The 25,786-nt window shown below is 27.8% G+C and overlaps 2 protein-coding genes and 1 non-coding gene across 5 annotated transcripts; all 3 read left to right on the forward strand.

Annotated features, from left to right (window-relative positions):
- The first annotated feature begins 803 nt into the window (after window positions 1–803).
- LOC112598494 (splicing factor U2AF 50 kDa subunit-like) lies at window positions 804–7,553 on the forward strand. Its single transcript, XM_025344976.1, has 11 exons — window positions 804–1,051; window positions 1,126–1,368; window positions 4,445–4,572; window positions 4,637–4,753; window positions 4,821–4,983; window positions 5,049–5,090; window positions 5,153–5,208; window positions 6,570–6,692; window positions 6,779–6,934; window positions 7,000–7,164; window positions 7,233–7,553. Exons 1-11 carry the CDS (start codon window positions 1,036–1,038, stop codon window positions 7,362–7,364), a joined length of 1,341 nt encoding a protein of 446 aa, XP_025200761.1. The 5' UTR covers window positions 804–1,035; the 3' UTR covers window positions 7,365–7,553.
- Window positions 7,554–14,006: 6,453 nt separating this feature from the next.
- Window positions 14,007–22,950, forward strand: LOC112598570 (coiled-coil domain-containing protein 170). Of its 3 annotated transcripts, none has more exons than XM_025345091.1 (15): window positions 14,007–14,158; window positions 15,962–16,060; window positions 16,125–16,256; window positions 16,363–16,656; window positions 17,078–17,245; window positions 17,448–17,592; window positions 17,651–17,823; window positions 17,884–18,084; window positions 19,114–19,257; window positions 19,338–19,412; window positions 20,007–20,170; window positions 21,080–21,188; window positions 21,271–21,381; window positions 21,463–21,588; window positions 21,688–22,950. In XM_025345091.1, exons 1-15 carry the CDS (start codon window positions 14,099–14,101, stop codon window positions 21,940–21,942), a joined length of 2,256 nt encoding a protein of 751 aa, XP_025200876.1. In that variant the 5' UTR covers window positions 14,007–14,098; the 3' UTR covers window positions 21,943–22,950. The 3 variants fall into 3 exon arrangements, with proteins under 3 accessions (XP_025200876.1, XP_025200879.1, XP_025200877.1); XM_025345092.1 differs by lacking the exon at window positions 14,007–14,158 and adding an exon at window positions 15,509–15,669; XM_025345094.1 differs by lacking the exon at window positions 19,338–19,412.
- A 2,523-nt stretch (window positions 22,951–25,473) lies between these two features.
- Window positions 25,474–25,545, forward strand: Trnae-cuc. The gene has a single exon. It is a non-coding gene; the product is annotated as a tRNA-Glu (tRNA).
- Window positions 25,546–25,786: the final 241 nt, after the last annotated feature.

A 25,786-nucleotide genomic window follows, 5' to 3' on the forward strand; every position in this document is an offset into this window, starting at 1 on the left:
ATATAGGTACTAATTTAGTTGGAAATGTTGGAATCTTAATTGCTCAAAAATTTATTTTTATGGAAAATATTTCTTTAATAAATAAAAATTTATATTGTTGGGTTCTGTGCGTGTTCAAACAAATATACATTTTCTTATTAATACAGAAAAAAAAATGTCTAATCAATGATTTTCAACAAGTTTATGACATCAATACATCACACATTATCATATTATAGATAGGAACCTATTAGCTATCATAATTTAAAAAAAATACCCAACGCATATCAGAAGTACAAAAATGTTTGAATAAGATGATTCATCATATTTTTAAACAAGATGTTTTTTAATTAATATAGAAATTTTTGAATAGTAGGTATTTTTTATTTTTTTCAGGTATTACCTAAGTTTAAAATTTAACTATGTAAGATTCGTATATACATATATAGACGCTAACTTTTAAATAGAAACTGAACGATATTTATAATACATACTTAAATAATAATATTTGTAAAGAATACTAAAATAAGAAATAAGAATACTTTTTTATAAGAATACTTGAAAACGTATTTATTTTATTTTATTACAAAATTAGACATTAGACAAAAAATATTTTATATATTCAAATAAATGTTTAAAAAATATGGAGGGAAGAAATCTGCAATAAAAAAATAATAGAGGAACGATTTTAAGGTTAGACCATTACCAAAGTGCTTTGAATTTGCGTGATTTGTGAACTCACTGGCATACTGGAGTAGACAAGACAAGTGAGTACCTACGTGCTATAAAAATATTAGATAATATGATAAAATTATAAACAACACTAACAAAGTAACAAAGTCGATCTCCTGTAGTCTGTACTTTATAATTTTTTTTCCATACATTATTTAATATTTCCTATTTACCGATTTTTCGGCATTAGTTTAGTTTAGTATAAGTTATTTATTTACCTATTTGTATTTTTCATTATGTTTTAAACTTTAATTGTTGAACGTGAAATCAAAAGAAGCCGTTGCCGCAGCATTTAATATTAATTTAAAACACTAACATAGTATAATGGGTGAAGATAAAGGTAGTGTTTGAATAATTATACTATTTGATGAGATAATTTATTCTATTCTAATGCTATTTTGTTTTTTTACTTAGAAAGAGAACGTGACCGAGACCGAGGAGAACGTGATAGAGAACGTGGTGAAAGACGACGACGTTCAAGATCTAGGGATCGTGAACGTCATCGCAGACATCGATCAAGAAGTCGTGAAGGTCGTAAACGTAGTAGATCTAAGTCACCTAAAAATAAGTCTAGACGTAGGAAGCCATCTCTCTATTGGGATGTTCCACCACCAGGTTTTGAACATATTGCTCCTCTTCAATATAAAGCTATGCAAGGTAATATATAATATTTAATTAAATTGGTAGATTACATAGTTAAAAAAATTAAATTACTTTAGAAGTAACTTAGTGCTAATGAGGACCAGTGATGGCTTGTGCTATGGTGCATAGGAGCATGTGAATCACCTAAAATAATTTGTAATAATAATTATTAGATTTCTATCGTAAATTATAATTGGTAATTATGCAAATTATGCATATAATTTGTAAAAAAAAAAAAAGTTTTTGTAGTTTTTTGTGTTGAGAAGTGTGTATTAACGGTTAAATAATTTACGGAGCACACATTTTTATGCTCCAGGTAAGAAATATTAGCTACATCAGCAAACATTAGTGAATAATAAATAGTTGTTTAGACCACATTAAATGTGTGCACATGACCTATTTTTATTGTGCTACAACATTGCGTTGATAGTCAAAACGATTACTCAATACCGTATATTGGCCATTAATTTTTGTCAGTGTGCTTTCAAGTTAATTAATAACTACTATTTCAACAATATAATATAAAAATAGAATAAAGTAAAATTCTTATGTGATCAAATAGCTATTAGACACCATTAGTAATTGATTTATTTTATTTGTATAATAATTGTATGTTCAAATAATAAACTATAATTACTTTAAGATATTTTGTTTATGCTTCATACATTATATGTCAATATTAAGTTATTTTTTTCTAATTTTTTTTTTTATGGTTATCAAACTTAAAAAAAATTAACTTTTAATAAGTAAAGGTACATTATTTTGGGTATGTTACCTATAATTTTTACCATCTTACGTATGTATCTCATTAACTTTTTGTGTACCATTTAATGTGAACCTCACAAGCTGTCACTGGTTAGGATATTACTTAAATACTATTTTTTAATTAGATGTACCTATAATCTATTACATTAATTGTTATCATATTGATGTCTTTGGCATTGCCAGAAAAAATATTTAAAAACATTTAAATTATTTTTTCAACTATTTTTTGTGGAAACCTTTCCATATTTTAGGATATTTTAAATCAAAATGCAGTAAGTACTTGCATAATTTTAATACTTTAATTTTTATAATAACATCAAGGCAAAAATATAATTTGAAATATTTCAATATTATACCAAACCTATTTTTATGTTTTGTATTTAAGAAACCATGTATTTATTATATAATAATATGTTATATTATGCAGTTATCTTACAAGTATAACCAATCATTAATTTTTCAAATTATAAGATTATATTTTCAAAATTAATTTATTAATTACCTACAAGTTATATAGGTACTTATCAAAAAAAAAAATTGTATTATTATTAGTTTTCAAATAATATATAAATATAATCCAATCATTTTTCTAAAATAAAATTGTAACAGTTGTCAAATGCTATAATAAGTTAGACGAGTTACATCTACACACATTTTTAGTTTTTAATTTTCATATAGATTTCTTATATTCATTATATTTTAAAGAAGTCTTACATATGCAAAATATTACAAAACTCTCTACATTTTTTATTAAGCTTTATTAAGCTGTTAAAATTAGGTAAACTAAATTTAAGTTAATCTAGTTTTTTTTTTTTTAAACTTTAAATAAATAATTAAAATTAGTGCTTAATATATAGATAAATATATTTATAGTTCCCTTATTAATTTAAGTGTTAAAAAATCCTTTCCTTATGACAGAATTCGTATAATATATGATACCTAATTTGTACAGCTTGTTACCAAATGAGAAATTCAAAGAGTAATTTATGATATATTTATATGATAGATAGAGATAATAAATGTTATGTTGAATTATTCTTGATATTGAAATCCATTAATACAAATGGTTTTTTAATTTTTAATACACATCTGATAGTAAAGAAAATATTTAGTTATATTATAAAGTACCTAATTAAATATTATTCTATTATATTCAGTTAATTATTTTTTTTTTATACTAGTAAGTTTAATATTATGATCAATATAATTGTATTTCAATTATAATTTTAATTTGTTAATAATTTTCAATCAATCAGTTATTTTAAGCTTAAAAATATTTAACTGTTGCAATTTAAGTTAAACTGAATTACTTTTATCTGTAAGTATTAAACTATACATTTAATAATACAATAAAACATATTTAAAATAGAATCTATCAATGTTTTTAAAGACTTTAAAAGTGCTTTAGAGACTTGTCTATTAAAACAAGGATATTATCCGTAGTAATAAAGCATAAAGTGCAATATTTATATATTATTATATACAATGTAAATAACCATTAGGTACTGTGTTAAATAAAAAAAATATAAATGATCCTTGTTGACAGCTCGCCATTTTTAAATCTAAAGTAAATTTATACGAATTTATTAGAATATAATACAAAAAATTTATCGGTTTTTATGTTAAGCAAGTTATATTTCATAAAAGTTATAAATAAATTATCTAGGTACTACTTGCTGAGATCAAAATGTTAGTTTCATCATAAAGATTTTAATGTTATTCAGAAATCATTTTTACAATTTATAAATGTTATAATATTGTATAAATTATGTATTTAATTAGTTGTACATAAGTTTGGAATTTGAAATGCATCTAACTCCATAACGATATTACCTAGTACCTACTGATTCAGAATTAGTTTTATGTAAGTTTTGTGACTATACATAGAATAATGATAGCCACTGAACAAATAGATTATGTTTAAATCCATAATAAATTAATAATGTGTCATTGATGAGGTCAAATTTATTAAATTTGTTGCATAATATTGTAATAGACAACATATAAACATAAATCTTAATTATATTTTAATTATACTAATTATTAATAGTTGTAGGAAGCACATTAGTATTTAAATAAACAGATTAAACATATTTATAATTAGTTTCATAGTGTTATTGTATGTATTTAAACATTTATATTGAGATTGTTTGCCTAAAAATTAATCATTTTTACATGTATTGATGTATTATTATAATGTTTAATATGTACATTGATTCTAATTATAACTCTATATAATAGTCATCTGTTTAGAATAGTTTTTACTTCTTTCTGAATGTTATTAAACTATTCAAATTTAAATTATTTGAGCTTATTTTTTTTTTAGCTGCTGGACAAATTCCGGCAAATACAATGCCAGATACTCCTCAGACAGCTGTTCCTGTTGTTGGATCTACTATTACACGCCAAGCAAGGCGGTTGTACGTTGGAAACATACCATTTGGTGTGACTGAGGTATTATTGTTATTACTTTTATTATAATGTAATATAAATAATATATTTTTAATATGTCTTTTAGGATGAAATGATGGAATTTTTTAATCAGCAGATGCATTTGTCTGGATTAGCTCAAGCTGCTGGTAATCCTGTGCTTGCATGTCAAATTAATTTAGATAAAAATTTTGCTTTTTTGGAGGTATGTACTTGTTGTGTTTAATGCTACTATAAAATTGAACAACAATTTAAATTCTATTAAAATATAGTTTAGATCTATTGATGAAACTACTCAAGCAATGGCTTTTGATGGTATTAATTTCAAAGGTCAGAGTTTAAAAATAAGACGCCCTCATGATTATCAGCCAACACCTGGAATGACTGAGAGTAATCCTGTGACAAACTATAATTCTGGAATGACGTTAGACATGAGTATGGAAACATTTATTTTATTAAGGATCAAAATGTAATTTTTATTGTAATTCAATTTGTTATAGTGAAATATGATTCCAGTTCATTTGGTCTTGGAACAGTTCCAGGTTTGTATTATACCTAATATAAATCAATATTTTTACTTATTAATAATTGTTATGTTTTGTAGATTCACCACACAAAATATTTATTGGAGGATTACCTGCATATCTTAATGATGAACAGGTAATTTATTTGAGTATTAAAATATCCAGCCCTTTATTTTTAGCATAATAGTCCATGATTAGCAGAGGTACATTAGGTCAATATCAAAACATGGAATGAGAAGAAGCAAAAATAGTGCTAATTTTTTTTTTTTAATTTTCAGCACAAAAATTTCAGGTTTTATTTTTGTTTTTTTTCAGAAAATATGTTCTTGTTTATACCTTGTTCTGTATATTAAAATATAGCAGTTTAGATTTACAGGGACCTGGGGTATTTATTTAGGGTTGCCGTAAGAACATGGATTCTCCTTGCCAGCCTTTTATTGACTTTTCATTATGCTTGCGATACATTTACTTTTCTTTCTGTCTGAAAACAAATGTAAGTAAAAAGTGTAAAAAAAAAAAATTTTAGAAATTTCAATGAAACAGTCTAAAGCTAATAATTGTTCCTCTGCTATACCCCTTGCCCCTAGCTAGGGTACTTGGTTGAAAATGAAACTCTGATACAACTGCTTCCTCGGTCGCCTTGTCCAAATCGACATACAGGCAAGTGGTGTTTCGGAATATTACATTGGTAATTATTGTTTATGTTTCATAGGAACTAAACCGTTCTATATGTTTTCTTGAATACTATAAATGCCTAACAAGAATAAATCAAAACTATCTTTGTGTACTATTTAGTATACATGTATATTCTAATTAACCAGTTAATAACTTCAAATAATTTTAAATATTATATAATACTTAAATAATTATTTTTCTAGAAGAAATTTTGGGAAAATAAATTTTAAGTAAAAATATTTAAAAATGAATAAAGTAAGGTTGGTTTTTAGTATCTATAAATTCTGAAACTATGATTGATGGTTTTTAATAATAATAAAAAAGGATTCAATGTACTTAGTAAATAATACCTTTGATTAAACATACTGATTATGAACTATTCAGATGTATAATCAATTTATAATATTAATATAAATCAAATTAGTAAAAAAGTGTTTACCTTAAAGAATATTTAGTATTAAGTCTGCTTTAATTATTTATATCAATTTTATGATAAAGCATAAAGGACGGTTGTAAAACAGGTAAATTAAAAGAATATATAACTTAAATTGTAAGTTCAGTGTTTTACAGGTAAACTGTTTAAATTTAATTTTGATTAATCATAAATTATACTTAGATATCTGGAATGCTTAAGTTTTAAAAATGTATAACTCTTTTAATATTTTGTTCATTGAACTTTAAGTAAATCAGTACTTAAGTTATTAAATTGTTTACAGTTTTTTTAATTAAGTCAATTACAGGCCCTAAACAAATACTACTAAAGATTAATTAGTATCCAACAAAATATAATAGATTTAAAATTAATTATGTGAATGATGATAGGTGAAAGAGCTACTTACATCGTTTGGTCAGTTAAAAGCATTCAATTTGGTCAAGGATGCTGCTACTGGTTTAAGTAAAGGTTATGCATTCTGTGAGTATGCTGATGTTGTGATGACTGATCAGGTAAAATACATAACTTAATATTAAATTAGTACCTTTTTAGGGAATGTTTACAATAAAAATTAATTACAAAATTTTTGTAAGTTTAGGCCATTGCTGGTTTGAATGGTATGCAACTAGGAGAAAAGAAATTAATTGTACAAAGGGCCAGTATTGGAGCTAAAAATCCTGGCCTTGGACAAGTACCTGTCACTATTCAAGTTCCTGGACTTACAGTTGTTGGAACTGCTGGACCTCCTACTGAGGTACATTTTTTTTTTTAAATATACAAAATAAATATTTGTTTTAAAATATTTATGATTATTTGCAGGTTTTATGTTTATTGAATATGGTGACACCTGATGAACTGAAAGATGAAGAAGAATATGAAGATATTCTGGAAGATATTCGTGAAGAGTGTAATAAATATGGAGTTGTCCGGTCATTAGAAATTCCAAGACCTATTGAAGGAATTGATGTACCTGGATGTGGAAAAGTATTACTTTAAAATAAAATGTAATTAAATAAAATACAATTTAATTGATGATTAATGTTGTCTTTCAGGTGTTTATAGAGTTTAATACAATTCCTGACTGTCAGAAAGCACAACAAGCTTTGGCTGGCAGAAAGTTCAACAACAGAGTTGTAGTTACTTCTTTCATGGAACCAGACAAATATCATAGAAGAGAATTTTAATAACAATAAATTTAACTTAATACTGAAAATATTTGAATTTTAATCTATTTTTATGTTATAGAATTTCCTCAATATTGAATTATGATTTAAACTAGTTACTTTAATAGCAAATCTTATTCTGCTATATATTCAAAAATAATTTGATTGTATTAATTTAATTTAATAATTTTAGAGATAAAACTGTCTTGTCCAAAATAAATAATAAATAATAAATATAAAATATAATTGCAGTTTTTTTAATAAGTGGTTGTTGGCAAAATTGGGTTAATGCTCTACCTGACCACAAGCAAGTAAAGGACCATAGTATTGTTGTTTGTTTTCGTTCATGACATTCAGGATGTTTCCGTTGTTAGTGAAATGTATAATGCTCTGATTATAATAAAATTTACTATTTTTGTATCACTGTTTAATATTTAACTATTTGTCAATGTGATCAATAGTTTTCATATAGTGAAGTATTTTTAAGTATATTTAATACTTACCTATTTGACTTTAAATTAGATAGTGGAATTAATTACTCTATATAATTTTGCAAAAGTAAAGAAAGTACTTGGAATGTAAGTTTTTCCCAGTACCAAAAGACCAATATATTGCCTTATAAGTAAAAAATTGTGATACAGAACATCTAATTAAAGAATTTTCAAAAAAATAGTTTTAAGATATGGAGAGACCATTGTAGATTCAATGTTTTTAAATTTTACAACAAAAGCTGACTAATTTCTAATGGTATTTAAATAATATTTAATGTAAATTGGTAAGTAAATAATAAAGTTATTAAAACATATTTAAAAAAAATAGTAAAGAATTTAAATTGAGATTGAGACGCTGTTTTAGAGGAGACCACGGTTCACTGCTTAACATTACACTATTAGACTGTGACCTAATCGTAATGTTAGAAAATTAAAAAACATTTTTTCACTTAACAAATGTTTTTTCTCATATTATGATAAATTACTAAAAAAAATTCAAATATCATACAAATATTAAAATAGTACATCACCATTTTTGAAAATGATGATAATATATTAAACAGATATTCGTTTTGTGGGTTGAAACACAAAAAAACTGATTGGTGTACTTACTATGGTCCAAATGGTTTATCGTTTTCTGCGTAGCTTGTCTGTGATAGTGGGGACACGAACGAAACAATTGATAGGTTTTCCTAAAACACCAAACATTAACATCTGTTTAATGAGTTAGGTTTAAAACTGATTATTACCTATGCAAATATACTGTAATACGACGTGATAAAAATAATTTAGAACATTCGTCGGGATATTCCTATGAAATACGACCTAGTATTATAGTATGTTAATATTTTTTTTTAATAAGCTATAAAAAAAAATAAAATAAAAATATTTTCTCATCTCATCTTTTTAATTTTTCTATTTTTCCACCCATCTTTGTGCGATGTGTTTAGTTGAATATGGTTTTGGCTGACTAGTAAAATTGTAGTCGCTGATACTAATAAAACATGTGTTGAAATGAAAACATTGTCAATGTTTTTTATACGGTTTGACGTATCTTAAAGCGTTTTAGACTTTTGTAACTCAGTGTTTGATTTTAAGTTTGGCGAGTTTTGATTAATATGTTGTATCACGGGCGGCCAAATAGTTTTAGTTTTTTTTCGATAGGTTGCCACAATTTAACAGTATACGAAAATATCTTTCTTAAATTTTATACTAAAGTAACGAACTTTTTATTGACATGTTTGAATTTAAATAAATCTAGATGTGTTATTTTTTATATTTCTGATTGTACCTACGAGTACATTTCATTGTAATTTATCATTTAGTGTATATTATTTTAATTGTAATTTTTAAATAGTTCACCAGTAAAATTATAGGTGGTAAAAGCTTAACAGCCTTTCTTACCCCCTCCACCACCATACAAAAGATTTTGTAACAAATAAAATTGATTAATATATTACCTAAAACTTGGATTCATAGAATCATGCATTTGCGGTATTTGCAAAAATTACTTTTGAAAGTATTTCTATTAAATATCTATTTAAAATTATTTAATTAGTTATTAAATATATTTCCCAATAAGTATTTAATTGATCCAAAAAGTATTTAAATACATATATTTTCAAAAATATCTTAAAATGCTATTATTATTATTTTCTTTTTGAAGTTTGGGGTTATTAAAAAATAATGTACATTTTATGTGGAATAAAATGTGGAGGTTACGATAATATTCTTGTACTGAGTGTACTCCATTGTACGCCAACTAGAATTCGACTGTAATAATTTTATAATACTATATTAATGTTTTTTCAACACAGTTTTTTATTTTGAGATCTATATCTTAATATACATAAATTATAGAAAATTGTTTTAATTAATTTGGTAATTAATGTTAATGGTTAGGTTATTTTGCATTTAATAATGTTTTATTGTTATAACTTATAATCTATAAGTACGTACTTATAAGACATTGCCCCGTGATATCGAAAAAATGGACTCGGTACAGTAGTGTAGCTAAATAGCCTATTTAGGACGCCGCGTTATCTTGATTCAATAATAATAAAAATATTAGTCTATTATTATTTTTTAAATACATAAAAAGAACTAATTTGTAGCCACTTCGCCGGTAAAAGAAAAGAAAAAGTCTTCTCTAAATTCAAGTTAGTTCTTTTATTTTATTATGTAACTTTAATGTCTATAAACTAAATTTTTTTTTTTTTAAAGTTATAAAATTTATAAGATTTATACATTGGGTAAATAATAATAATATTATAAACAATAGTCATTCGACAAAGTAAAAAATAAAAACTGGGTTAGTAAATACCATTTTATTATATAGTATGTGTTGAATGAGTCACTTTGATGGGTGTGTAATTTAAATTCAATGATATTATAATAACGTAAAACTAAAAGGATATTTATTATAAAGTTAAAATAGCTTAAAGGGGGTTAAAACTCGAATAATAGGACTAAGGTTTGGGAGATTCTTATAGCTGCTGGAGAATATAATTATTTATTAGATATAAATGTTAAGTTCATGTCAAATTTGAATCCATGTATTTTTATTATTTTTATTAAAACAATGTGTTTGATGTAGTATTAAATTTTCAAGATTTTGAATCAGTAAATAATTTTTATTGACATTTATAAAACAAAACCAAGAACTTATTATTACGCTTGCAGATAAAAAAAAAAAAAAAATAAAAAAAATACACTAATTACTAGGGTTTAAATTTTAAATAAATTCTTTATCAATTTAGGTGTTATTTTGAATTAAAAATAGAATGTCAATATTCGTTACATGACATATTGGTAATGCATTATCAGTCTTGAACAGTGGCGTAGACAAGGGGTTTTTTGGGTGCTTAACCTTCTCAATTTTCTTTCCACATCTAATAAATGTATTATTTATATTATTGTATATTTTATTAATTTTATTTTAATATTGAGGTGTTTATAATATATTATTATAATAATGTATATTCACAAGTTTACAACTAAACTTTGTTCTTGAATAGTTTAATTGGGCAACAGGCATAACGAAAACAGTAAAAATTTAATTTAAATTTTCATTTAACCCCCCCCCCCCCCCCCCCCCCCCCCCCCCTGCAAAATCCAGGCTATGCCACTGGTCTTGAATCGTTCAAGCGATCATTGCGTGTACGCAGAGTTTATACACTTGGCCTCTTGTCCCATAATAATATTTGATGTTTATTTTTTATTATTTAACTAAAGGTTTAGAATAACCACTAATCTATAGGATTATAGTATGTGATATTTGCTCCTATATCTACTTAAATTAGTTAGTTTTGTCGTTATAACTTTGACATAGTCGTATGTCATCTTTACTCTGATTCTGAAACCAAAGTTAGAAAATTACAGATTAATAATCATATCAACGAAGTTTGTGTGAAGTATTAATTAGCTTAAATTAAAACAAATAATAATATATTTTGTACATTAAATACATTCAATTTAAAAGTCTGCAATATTGTATGTACAATTACCATATAATAATCTAATATGATTCATGACTGTTAAAATTAGTACTCACTACTCACACATCAGTGAGGTAAATAGTTAATTATAGACTTTTAATTGGTAAAGAGTAAGTTAAATTATTTTCAGTAGGTAATTTAGGTTCGTATGAGATTTAATACTGCTATAGATTTAAGTTCAAAAACATCAAAAACTTTGTGTCATGAACTGGTATAATAATTTGTGTCCGGAAATCCTATTCTAGTAACTATAGGTCCTCGCGAATTAAATATATTTTCAAAATACTATAAACCTAATTTTAAACTTAGGAAAACTCGGCGGACAAGTTTCTAAACTATAGTGATGAGTACAGTTCGTAAATATCTGTATATACAATATACATACTATACACATCACGGTATAGCTATCATCGAGCGACGAGCAGGGGTACAGGATGTAATAAAAGTTAAAACATTATATGTTATAGACTAGTAGACGACTTAGGAACACATTACATTGACAATATGGTTCTGTCGTAACCATAGTTATATCAATGATGTTTGTTATCCCTCAGTGCTTCATGTAAATGCGTGATGTGTAAAAATTACACAATATGCGCAGTGTATAACCGTTGACATACTATAGAGCACGACTGAATTATAATTATTATCTTTAATTTATGACTCAAGAGCTGTGATTCTATAAATTCATAATTGGAGAAGGGCCCTGATGGAAACATAGTGTTAGTCATTAGATATCTTAAGATATTTTTAAAACCCCTATATTAGTTACCGTATCGAATACAAATAATTATAAATGACGCGTTACTTAAAGACGGACCCAGATCGGCCAGATCTTGAAATTTGTATATCGTGCTTAGGGACCCATCGCCTTTGAATCTAAAGATCTAAAATTGCATGGTACGCAATGATACGAGAAAAGTCACACACAAAAACGCACGTCTTGCACGAAGTCATTGCAATATTGTACCTATTCCTATATCTAACTTCTTGAAACTAGTCGGTATATCCTGGATAAACATTTTTACATAACAAGTACCTAAATATATCACGGAAAACATTAAAAATCAAAACAAAATATATTACGTATTATTCGTGTACATGCACCATGCATCTGTTTGATGGCGTGTTTTATATCACCTACGAATATTGTTCTTTTGTTCGTCTGTACTAGTTTACTCGAAAAAATCGTAGGTATATAATACTGCAGATGAGTCAGTTGATATTTCCTGGTATTGTTCGCGATCACGAATATTTATAATCTGTAGTTTGCTGTCGACTTGACAATTCTTATACATATTCGTGTTGCATTCACTGTTATTATTTACTATCACGTTTTATACTCTTACAGTATGGGTTTATCAGTTAACGTTTATTATTATATTATAATACGTACATAACAAATTCACAACAAGTAATGTGCGGGGATACTCAAACATTTAGAGATTTTTTTTCCTACTGCACACTGAGTATAAAATCTGAAGACTTTAATTTCGCTTGAAGTACTTAGTAAAAACAAAATATTTTTCGTCGTGTTAACACGTAGGTGGACATATTGAAAAAGTATAATTATATATGTACCTATTATGTGAATTATTTGTGAGAAATGTTATGCCTAATTATATTTGTTCGGATTTGTAAATATTTAAAACTTGATTAAATTACGTTCGATTTGAATTTGAATAAAATTCAACACTCTATTACGCCCACTTTTCACAAAACGTTTGTAATTTTTGTTTTTACTTACAAAAGGTGTTGTAACTGTTTATGAACCACTTTCGTTTTAAATATTTTCTTTTGTAGTAAAAACCTGTTTTATGTTATTCAAAAGTCTCAAACAATTTACACATATTCCTGTTTATTTTTATTTTATGTTTAGTAATTTTATACGTAGAGAATATTATTTAATATTAAATAATAAAATAAAATGTTAAACAAACGTATATTAGTCGAGTACTGATAAGTAGAAGTAAAATATATATTAATTATCATAGAAAATCACCTACTATATACCTATCGAATTAATAAAAATTATTTCAATGTTAATGTAGATGATTTTTTTTTTTTATGTACCTACCGATTGTAATTTATGGTATATTTAAGTACCTACTTAAAAATTGCATTCAGATATTCTTCAATTTTGAAACCATTGGGTCAATTTTTCCATAGAAGTAAAATTATTTAACCTATATAACAATCATAATATATACTTTAATAATAAGACAGTTGATGATGACTACGTGCTAGGTGCGCTTATGATTATTTTATTTTACGAAATAACCAAAGTGTTATTATTATGTATTTGGTAGGTAATTGCACAAACGGGAACTATGCAAATGATAGTTCGTTAGCTGCTAGTGCCCGAGTTCATATTATTGTTTGTAGATCATTTATGTGATAATTAAGTTTTTTCTTGGAAGGAGAGTTGGACTGGAGGCATTGCTGACTATGGGTTTATCCCTTTCCTAAGGAAACATTCTTAACTACGTTACTGGAGTAAAGGCGTCACGAAGCGTGTCAGTGGCGGGGGTCAACAATTCAACACGGTACGTCATTATAGCTTTTATTTTAGTGCGTGGCTCTTACAACAAAGGAATCGATATATAGACGGGCACCGACGACCGCGACCACGTTCGCGTCAAATACTCGCTAGTTTTTTATGCCGGTCGGTTCGAGTTGGTATAACATTTCGTGTGACGGGGTGCGCCACCGCTGTGCACCCATCTACAAAATATAATATTTATGATAATCGAAAAGGCTCTTCGGGATGACGCAACCGCTGAGTGACGAAGACTGGAGGGTGTTCGACATTCTTTGCGGCCAAAAAGTAAACGAGGATGATTATTATATGATTTACATGTCGTCATTTTTATAGATAGCACAGCTACTGTAGAGCAGAAAATTATTTTATTACACATAATGAAATAGGTATTAAAGGTGTTTTACACTGTCGTGTTTTTCTTTTATTCTCGGAAAACACTTTTGGCGGAGTAACGAAGCGCCAGCAATGTTCAATTCTGTCGTTCGGGAAGTATATTTAAAAAAAAAAACTATTTGAAAACTGTTCAGTAGTGTTCCGATGTTTAAAAGCTAAAAATATTAATCAACTTATTGAAACATCATAAAAATCTATACTATTCGTCGAAATTCGTAAAACAGTGAAACACTGCACAAGTATAGATGTACCATTCAAATAATATATCCATCCATCTATTTACCAGCCATACCAATGATCGTAATACGCTATGTAATAAGGTTTATTTACAAAACACTACATTATTATAATAAGGGTACCTATATATGGTTTTAGAATACGCGCGTACACATATAATATAGATGTTAAGAAATAGGTATGTACACATAAATCGCGTTAAATGCAATTTCATATCGTTATACCTATTTATGCACTATACATGATGTACCGTTATTATTATGTTTTATATGGAACGATGTAAGATGATATGCTGCGACATTCGATTAAATTATGATTTTGAATACGTTAATGGTAAATTATTTTAGGCGTATTGCATACTACATTACACGACTGATATCGTGTTGAAAAAAAATTAACATCATGCCACAATGATTGATTTTTTTTAAGTACGCCGAGGACACATTCGCGAAATGTAAAGAGATATACACGCACAATAATGTGCACTGGCCTGAGGTGATTCACTGGGTACCAGGCAAACAATAGCGCTGAATTTTTGCAATGTTGTCTGTATATTCGAATAAATCATAAAACGTTTACGTATATCGTATAACTGTTACCTACGTATTATTGCCATAGTTATTGTTATTATTATTATACCTAATCGGTGGCTATATATTCATGTATATCCTAATATTTATTAAAATTTTATTTGACATAGAATTATTATTACATTATGTGTACAGTACAAAATAATGTCTATGCGCAGGTATATGCCTTTTATAATATATTATTATTAAGCAGCACCCGTTTGAAAACGGAGTTTTTTATGCGCCAAAAATAAACTCCAAACTCACAGGTTTAACCTACTTAATAACACGGTTCTATGTAAATGTTTCCATACAATATATCGTGTGACATGCGAATCGATAAATTCCATTCGTTCACGACACACGCACTATTGTTATATTATACTATATACGCACTCGGCGCCGGCGGTTTGATTTAGTATTCGGCTGGCCGACCAATACATCAGAAGTCGGTATATATATTTGCCAATGTATATTCTAATTAGTGTTTGCCATTTAAGGTTGTTTCCCATTAAATAATGATGTCAATAATGAAACTCTAGCAGAAACCACATACATTATTAAAAGTCCAATAGAATTCGATAAATAAAAAAAAAGGTATGGCCACAGATGAAAAAAATTATATATGTCATGTATAATATATTCTGGTATTCTTCGATAACGTTGTGATTTCAATGTCGATGCGTGAAAAGGGTTTGGTGACTGGAGTTTAATGTGCGTGACTACAGATAATCTATGCGGAGTCTTACATTTCGTATCGTGGTACCGGTGAAAAAAGTTCTGTTTTTCGCCCCGTAAAAAAAACATTTTTTATTTACGTTTATACGCGTTAATACCAGATAATCTGGTTTATTTTTGTTTGTGTACTCACGTTATTATGTTTTTGCAGATGGATTCTGAAGATACTATAAATAATCACGAGATGATATCCACGTTGAAAAGCGAGTTGGCTGCATTGCAGTTCAAAAGAGATCGTCTTATGTCCGAGGTTAATAACTGTTGTTCAGATGAATATTGATAGAAAACTATATTTCAATTATCACATTTTATAGTTGCAAGACACCAAAGGGCAGCTTCGGACTAGAGATCAAAGAACGGTAGAGCTCGAGGCTGAAACGGAAATGTTGAAAGAACAGCAAGTTAGACAAAATTCTATCATTGCTAGTCTGAGAAATAGGATAAAGGTACCTGTATACATATAAATGAAATATTATTGTCTATTATGTATTTATATATTAATGTTTAGATCATTTACTTTTGTTATTTTTAAATTTTTCGAATTTATATTAGGAATTGGAGGACCAAGAGAGAATGTTGACTACGTCATTGGGAAGAGCAGATATGTCATCCGAATCTTTAGCTAGAGAAAATCGCCATCAGGCAGAGAAGTGTTCCGAGTTGGAGCGGAAAATCAATTTATTGGAATTAAATTGTACTCAAGCTGAAAATGCAAGAGACTCGGCAAGAAGATCAATGTCAGAGTTTGTAAGTAGAGCTTCGATAGCGTTGGGGTACGAGTCTTTGAATTCAGATTCTCCAGCTGCCGTTGATGTGGTCTTATCAAAAGCATCGGAAATGCATCAGGTGAATACCAGGAAAATAATTTATACTTAAGTCTACAAAATATGATCACTAAATAGTATTATTTATATAGTTTTATTAATAAATCATAAAATTAATGAAAATATTAAATAATTATATACCCAATTTATAGATATAGGTAGTTATCCTCCATGTGTTTCCAGTTTGTGTTTGGCTTGGTTTTGAACTAATAATAGTTAAGTTTGTAATTAGCTACTAACCTATCTTAGTATTTTAAAATAAATTTTGTCGATGGTTATAGTTGCTTATAAAATAGATATAATATAAATATTATGTTTTTATAAATGTTCTACTCTCGACATTCCAAGTGTTCAATTTTGTTTTATTTATACTATAAACGGTTTGCTGGAACTAGTTAAATACAATGTAATAATATTACTATTAATTAATATTGTATGTTTAGGAATTAAACAGATTGCGTCGTAAAAATATTTCTGCCAGTGAAAATTTAACCTCGATAGAAGTAGAATTGAGGAATTGTAGAGAACAACTGGAAAGGGCCCTAGCTGATAAAGAAAATCTTCAAAGACAGGCTGCCGGCCATATTCTTGAAATAGATAAGTTAAAACAAGTATGATAGTATTTATTAGTACATTCTTCAATTTATGTGTTAAATATTTGACTTGTTTTTTGAATGTGCATTGTTTATAATTGTAATTATATAGTTATATATAATTTTTATGTTAATATAACGTGTTAATGAAGTGGCGGTAGAAAGGAAATAAACAAAATTACATAATATGTTCATTGTATGAAAAAATATTTACTTTTAGGAGAAAGAACATTTGGAAATGCAGCAGAGAGTAATGGAACGTGAATTATCTGAACTCAGAGATAAACTGATGGCAACTAACAGGAGTTTAGGCATCGCATCTAACAATATAGCCAGTCAGGAGGCTACTATATTCACTCTTCGAAGTAAACTAAGTCATAGTTTCAATTGAAAATAATTAACTAAATTATTTATTCATCATAGATGACTTACGAGGACACGATGAGAAGTGTCAAAAAATGCAAATTGACATGCAACACTTTTTGGAGTCATTGGCCGTGTGTCTGACTTCGGCGGATGGATACGTTCAGTCCACCGAGAGTGGTGTCAAAGACGCGGTGAAGAGGCTAGTTAACGAGTTGGCTACTAAGAGTACAGTAAATCGATGGCGACCCTGGGGTCAGGATCGTTGAAAATCGTTTTTGTAAAATGCTTAGTTGCACGGGGAATCCAAGGACAGGATAATCAGTTTGACCGACCGGATCGAACGGCTGCAGATCGACCAGGACAGATTAGCGTCGGAAAACCGAGTGTTGACAGATGAGAAACGCAACTTGGAGACTCGATTGAACCACGCCGAGAGCGAACTTAATGTTTGTGAAATGACTAAAGAACATTTACGTAATGATAAGACAATCGTGAGTATACTCGTAACATTTTTTTGAAAATTATTTTTACATTAAAAATTAATGTTTACAACATTGATTTGGTTTTAAAGTTTAACGAGGAATATGGAATTAAAATAATATAGCTTCATACATTAGCTGTATACTCCAATTACCCCGGGAAAAAATTAGTAAAATAAAATAAGGCGCTATGGTGTGTCTTATAGTTTTAGTGAACCTCAGATTACAGGTTAATCGGCATCGTCGTATTTCTCTTTGTGATCTAATTTGATCGAGATAGGCGATCCGCCTGTGGCAAGTTATGCATACCATTTGGTATAATTTCGAACGTAGTTAAAACTACTCTCTAAATAATCCTGATATCTTTAAAAAAAATCTCTGAAACTTTCGACAACAGATGTCGATCGAGTAGTTTTCGAGTTAATAAGCTACAAACATATGGATGTTTGCATTTTATTGTAAGTACATTTGAATAAAATTTGAACGATAAATTACAAATTAAATATTATTTTCTTGTATTTAAAAAAAAATTTTTTTTTTGTAATCAACGTCTATTCTATATAATATAAATAAAAATATTTTCGATTTTCATGAGTCAAAACAAAATTTACGTGTGAGTTACCATATATCACTCTATATAGGGGTTAAAAAATAAGTTTTAAACATCTTTCAAGTTAAAAAAAAATCTATGTTGATATAACTTTTATTAAAATCGATCCTGTAATTTCTAAGATTAGCGTATTAAAACACATACAATCTTTAAGCTTGATTTGTATAGATATGATGTACGTATACTATAAAGTTTTTATGATTAACTCTGTGTGTGAGTACGTGTCACTGTTTCCAATATGTGCGGAATAGATGTTAAATTATATAAGTTGAAGAACCGTGACTAAAATTAAAATTTATATTTAGTGAGAAAGGGCCGAGGACTCAAAAATCGGTGATTTATATGCATTGTATGGAGACACTAAATTTTGGCATTTTTATTTTTTTGGTTTTTGATTGAACAAACGAATTTCAAACCATGTTTCGTCGTAGTTCGTTACATTCCTCGATAAATTGTCAAGAGCCATGCACATGGACCAGATAGCGAAAGACGTGGGTGTCGACTTACACACAGAATCGTTGCTGCTACGTGCCGAACAGCTTGCCAAATTGGAATACGATAAAAACATCGACAAGGTAAGAATATTGCCATCTTAACTTTCAAGTCTTCATCGTTATCGATCATTTGATATTTTTCTTCTTTTCCGTGGCGATAGTTACTGCTCGGTTATCCTTATACGTCATCGTCGTTATCCAGACATCGTTTATATTGCGATTTTCCTTACAGAGAAGTATAATATTTGAACCATTGTTTTACTCTATAACAATATTGTATTTTATACTTTGGTATTTGTTAATTATTACCGTTCACATTTTTACTACGTAGTCTTGGCGATTATATTGTATTTATAAAACTTTGATGAATATAAGTAACCGTAATTCTATGTAAGTTTAGATTTAATACTGTAATACATTTTGAAACGTACGTAAATATATTTGTATACAACATGTTATTCGTAGCTATCAGCGCTTTGAAATTTTTATCGCTGAGTTCATACATATATTTTATTACCACATCGTCTCATAATACATACTATATTGTTGTATACCAACTTATATAATAATTATTTTATTTTTCACCGTAACATTAGGGTAATAAGTTCAGGATATTGTATAAGTCTTATTTATATTATGTAATATTAATGTAGAATAATAAGCGTAAACATTTTTTATCGTTAATATTCCAAAGATAAATATTATTTTATATCACTCAATATTAATTATTATTGTATCTATTTGCTTTATTACTCGATATTTAATAATATGTTCTACACTTTAATTAAAAATGATTTCGTCGATTTAATATTTTTGATTTTTTTGTTTAGAGCGCTTTAGTTTATCAACTGCAACGACGCGTACGTACGTTAAGGGACCAACTGCAAAGACGCGATCTCCATCTCGATTTATTACGTAAGAAAATCAGTGTCCAAGACGAAAGTACAAAAATACGTTCACTCTTGGAAACAGAAAGAGATGAAGCTAACATACGGTACTGTAACCTTCACTTTAAACATACAGCAACATATAATATAATGATTCATAATTTATAATATTTGAAGAGTTTGATAATAATTTTCATTAAAATTATTAGATATATCACTCTATTAGTTAGTATTGAATAAAAATATCTTGAACTAAAATATCAAAATTAAAATATTCAATGAATAGGACAAAAATTCCAAATTCAAAATAAATTCAAAATTGACAGTTAAAAAAATATTAGTAATAATAATATTATTTTTGTTTATTTATTAAATAAAAATGAATGAATGTTTGGACGAGGGTTATAAATTTTGAAAATACTAAAAAAATTACAGCCAATTTTACACAGTAAATATTCCTAGATCGGGGGACTATTTTAAAATTAATTTTTCAATCCTTATTGGTGGTTCACAAAAATGGTAACAATTTTTGTGTATTATACTATGTACTATATATTATCATTTTTGTCAGATAAAGCCAGGTTATGTAGCTACTTAATTATAAATAATTATGACAAGTATGACATAATTCAAGTTTAAATATCATGTTTAAAAATAAATCTATTTTTTTTTTTAATGATTGATATCAAATGCTTCAATAACAAATTATAAAATTATAATTTAGTATATTATGGTAAATAGGGATGTTATAATCAATTATTTAAAAAATATAAATATATTATTGGCATTTGATAATTATGCACTAATAATCTAATTACCATTATTTATTTTGTTTTAAACAGGCTTGTAAACACATTTTTTGATTTTGATATTTGACCTATCTGTTTTTTATAATAATCTTGGATTTTTATTCGTTGAAAATTTTAGTACATACATATTTTAACTAGATATCTCACAGATACACTTTTGTGTATATAATTGAATAATTAAATTTTTTACATATGTGTTGCGTATAGGGCTAAAAAGTTGCAAAAACAATTGGATAAAGCACAGCTACAGTTGACCGAATGCAGAGCGCAGATTCGAGATTTGAAACTACAGTTATCTGATGCTGGAGATTGTAAAGTTAGTATAATGCTATGTCATGATTTTTATATTATAAGATTAAATTAAATTTAAAATATGTCTACATAAACATGTTTAATAGTTGACTTCATTGGAAAGAGCGAAGAAAATCGATGATCTTGAAAAACGTCTCGTGGAATCAGAGATGTTACGAATGCGTTTTTCACGAAAAGTTACTGTGCTCAAAGAACAAGTATGATCGAATTCTAACTTAGAGTCACGTTTAACGAACGAAATTTTTCGTAAACATAAAAAGTACCGTTTTGTTTTCCAGTTGAAATCGACTTCCGATTCTCATAACCAAGACAAAACTCTGAACGAGCACACAATGCGAGTGTTACAGGACGAACTATCCTCGATTAAATTCCAATTGAGCGAAGTGAAACGTCGAGAATGTTCTGTAAGTCAACGTTTAATTTGCTTGTATGCGAGTATACGTGTATCATTATTATTATAATATCACGGTATTAAAAATGTGTATATGGTTTTGTTCGTACAGCTCGAAGATCTTCGACGGACTGTGATCAGCCTGCTGGCACTAGACTCGTCGTGTACCGATTACGAGATCACATCGAAAATAACCAAACTGGTGGCTGCGCACCGAGAGTATTCCATCCTGTCAAAGAGGTACGACGACCCATTGCCGTCTTACGTTCATTTACCACCGCCCTCCGAGTCGTCAGACCCGTTGACGGTTGACGACTTTGAGATCCTGAACAGCGCGTACAACAAACGTTCACAGAGGAAGACTTGAACAACGACTTCGACGCCTCACACGGTTCAAACATAAATTTCAATGAGTAGATTTTACCTTGAAGTCTTTACGCCTATCTAACCTGTGTATATACGGAAATGTGTGACTAACCATAAAATCCTCCACCTCCGTTTAGATATGTTCCACCGTGTACAAGTATCACTGACATTGTTATAGTGTATATACCTGTAATATATTATAATGTGCGGTTAGATTGTTTATTAATACGTACTTAAAACATTGTCGTGTGTGTATTTTTCACACTTTTTTGACTTAAAATAATATTTAACCTATTTTTTTCAATATACTCTTAACGTCTATTACGAAACGATAGGATAGGCATAGCTTGGTTTTTAAACTGATTCGTGCTTAAACTTTTTGATTTTTTGAGTTTTCCACCGTTCTGTATAATCGTACAGTTCGACATTGTACAAAAATCTATATTTTGATCTATCGCCAAGAATAGGATCATAATTTTTATTTTTATTAAATTCTTTTCAGTGCAGCGTTTAATTTATCCGTAGCCGTTTGACATGCGTTATCTGTGTAATTTTTTTTCTAATTGTCTTTTTGATTGACATTTTAAATACGTTGTCTAAGTATAAAAATATTTAATAATTACATTCAATATTATGTAGATAGCATTTAAAAATGTTTAATATTTATATAAACACGTTAGATGAATTTCGGATTCCTGCAGTCATCGTCATCGATATAACGACGTGTTTACATTGTAGATTTAATTTGTATTAGACAAGCAATAATACATTTTACGAGGTCTACTCGACTATAGATACACGTTAATTTTAGTTAATTTTTAATGTACTACGTGATGTTTGGAATTCTATACTACTTTGTAATGAAGCGTGATTAAGTAGTTTCTGAACTATTAAAAAGCAGACGTTTAAAAATTTAATAGATTTTTAACTATACGTAATTTATAATAATTTAATTTATTTTATCGCTTTTATTGTGTCATACTAATATAGGTACTATGATACATCAAAGCTGAACGTCTATTTTTGTTCAATATCTAAATTATTAATTTAATGTTTGAAAATGTTAATGCATATCGTTGAAATCATGTGTTCATACTTCATAGTTTATGTTATAATATACGTTGAACAAATAATCGAAATATATGTATGTATACATTGGTATTAACTGTTATGTTTTATTATGTAAGTACACTGTTATTACTTATTACTATTATTATTGTAAATATATTTTTTCCCGAAGTTTCTTGATAATTATCTCATTTATTTCTGTGGTAGTATGATTGTTTTTTGATTGGTTTTTAGTTTTTACTGGCATAGGTTGTTAGATTAAGTTAACAGTAGTATTGTGAAATTTGTTCAGTTGTAATTTGAGATTGTTGAAATAATATGATACTTGCCGATGAGAGTGAAATCTATATCACATACAAATCGTTAAAATCCCCTCATATTTATAATTTCTAATTCCCTTTGATAATAAAAGTTATAATATGATGTAAATATAATCAAGAAATGAGAATATAATAGATTTTTAGTATATATAGTTACATACCATATTGTGCAATTATTGAGTCCAAAGTATTTTTATGGTAATCTGTAGATATAATTTTTAATTAATTTTATATTTTAACGTACATTTTTAATAAGATTACAACTATCATGATTTTGACTCAATTATAATGTTTTTAAAGATATTTGACGATGAATAGTTAAATTCTTAAGTTATTACTGATGAGTGATGAATTTATTTAAACACACCAATATATAATAAGTATTTAAAAATATAATAAATATAAATTTATTTTAATTCAGAAATAATTATCAATTTTATAGTGTCTTATTAATATAAATACATTGATAGAAAAAGTGCTTTAGAAAAAACGTGTTTACTAAAATTATAATTTTAATATTTTTAATTTTATAAAATAATATTTGTGTTTCTTACTGTGTAGTGTATATTATAATTCGCTAGAGTCTAGCGGCTTGACTATAGGACCAGAATTATATTTTAATAATAGTCTCTAAAACGGTTTTACGGTAAGGTTTTTAGTGTAGTTCGTGGCATCAGGTGCATAAGTACGTATAATTACTAGTAAAAGGATGTAGAACAATATTATTGTGTTTTTATTTTTTTGTCGACATCTGTGCTCTTTTTAAACAATTAAAATAAATCCAAAAATAATTAAAATTGTTAGACATTTAAGTTGCGTAATTAGACACTTCACGTTCATCCTATTATGTTCGAGATTAAGTGATTAAAATTACAATAAACTATAAAATTTATTACAATAAAATCGTATGTTTTCCGGATAAGTACAAGTGTAGACTATTGAGTGTACAGTAGACTGTACAGAGAGATGGTGAGATGCATAATATATTAATATAATTATTATGCTACTATGAAAACGGCCATATCGTTACACTACTATCGTATAATAATATTATGATTGGACCTCTGTGTGCGACGTTTTCGACGAGATTTGGTCAAACCGAATAGATATTTGCGTACCGTAATCAATAAGATCGACGTGTCCGAGGACACACGATAATAATGTTTTATTTTTATTATCATGATATACACCGTTGACGTTCACGTAAAATCAATAATATATCGTTCACACAACGATCTCGTTTTTGTCGAATGACATCCCTATTTATCGTCTTCGGAGTTGGCGTACTTGTAATAGTCTTTCTCATATTGTTAATATTTATTGCCTAAGGCGCACGACGAATGTTCTTTACAAATTATGTTTAGTGTCTTCCATATCTATTATTATTGCAATCGTCGTCGTCACTATCGATTAGGCGTCGAAATCGCGCGAATAATAAACGTTAGTACGTATTCTACTTTCTATTCATATATTATACCTTTATGGCTTTATATGTGTGTGTGCGTGGTGCACGCTGCAGACGTCTCGTCTTCGTTCGCCCGGCGGAGGCGTGAGCCGTTCGGTTCGGGGTACTATTAAGTCCGTTCGTGATGGCCATAATAATATTGGTGTATTTATTTGCAACTGCGACGATAATAACAAATGCAATAGTATTATTATTAATAATTAATAAAAATAATATAATAATAATTATTATAAAATCATCGAATGATCATAAAGAAATGAATAGCACTATTGGAACGAGAATATAATTTTACCCTAAAATGTGTCGTAATATTTTTTACATTTTATTTTTTTAAGACAATGACGTGTATTAATACAAAATGTGATAGTATTTACTATCGATTATAGAAGGTATATGGGGAAATGTTTGGTTCATTTTTCTAGGAAAAACGATGTCAACAGATAATCGAAAAATAAAAAATACACTGATTAGTTCCTGTCAATGCATGTCAAACATTTCAATTAAATTAAATTTTTAGACATTTCAGGGGGAGAGGGGTGTTTAGCTCCTTTAGTCATTCTTTCCCATAAATATGACCATTGCTTTCTCAATGATATACAACGAAAATGGAAATTAACTTGGTAAAACGTACAAAGTATTTAACTGAGATAATGTAACTACATTCAAAATTTGAAGTATATCCGGTATGGTCTAGTGGCTAGGATACCTGGCTCTCACCCAGGAGGCTCGGGTTCGATTCCCGGTACCGGAATAAATTTTTGCCATACATATAAATTTTTTATTTCACGTTATACTGTTTGATGACAATTTGCCATAAAACAACTTGTAAACTTTAAGGTTAATCAGTATCTATTACTTATTTAGAGTGATTAAAAAATTTTACATTTTAAATTTTTTTAGATACAGTTTTGATAGGTTTATTATTACTATATACTCGTAATTAATATAATAAATAACTTATTTATATTATAGACTATTTAGGTACTTGAATA

This window comes from Melanaphis sacchari, unplaced genomic scaffold (genome assembly GCF_002803265.2).
Source record: "Melanaphis sacchari strain LSU unplaced genomic scaffold, SCAv2.0 Contig48_pilon_pilon, whole genome shotgun sequence".
Classification (NCBI taxonomy): domain Eukaryota; kingdom Metazoa; phylum Arthropoda; class Insecta; order Hemiptera; family Aphididae; genus Melanaphis; species Melanaphis sacchari.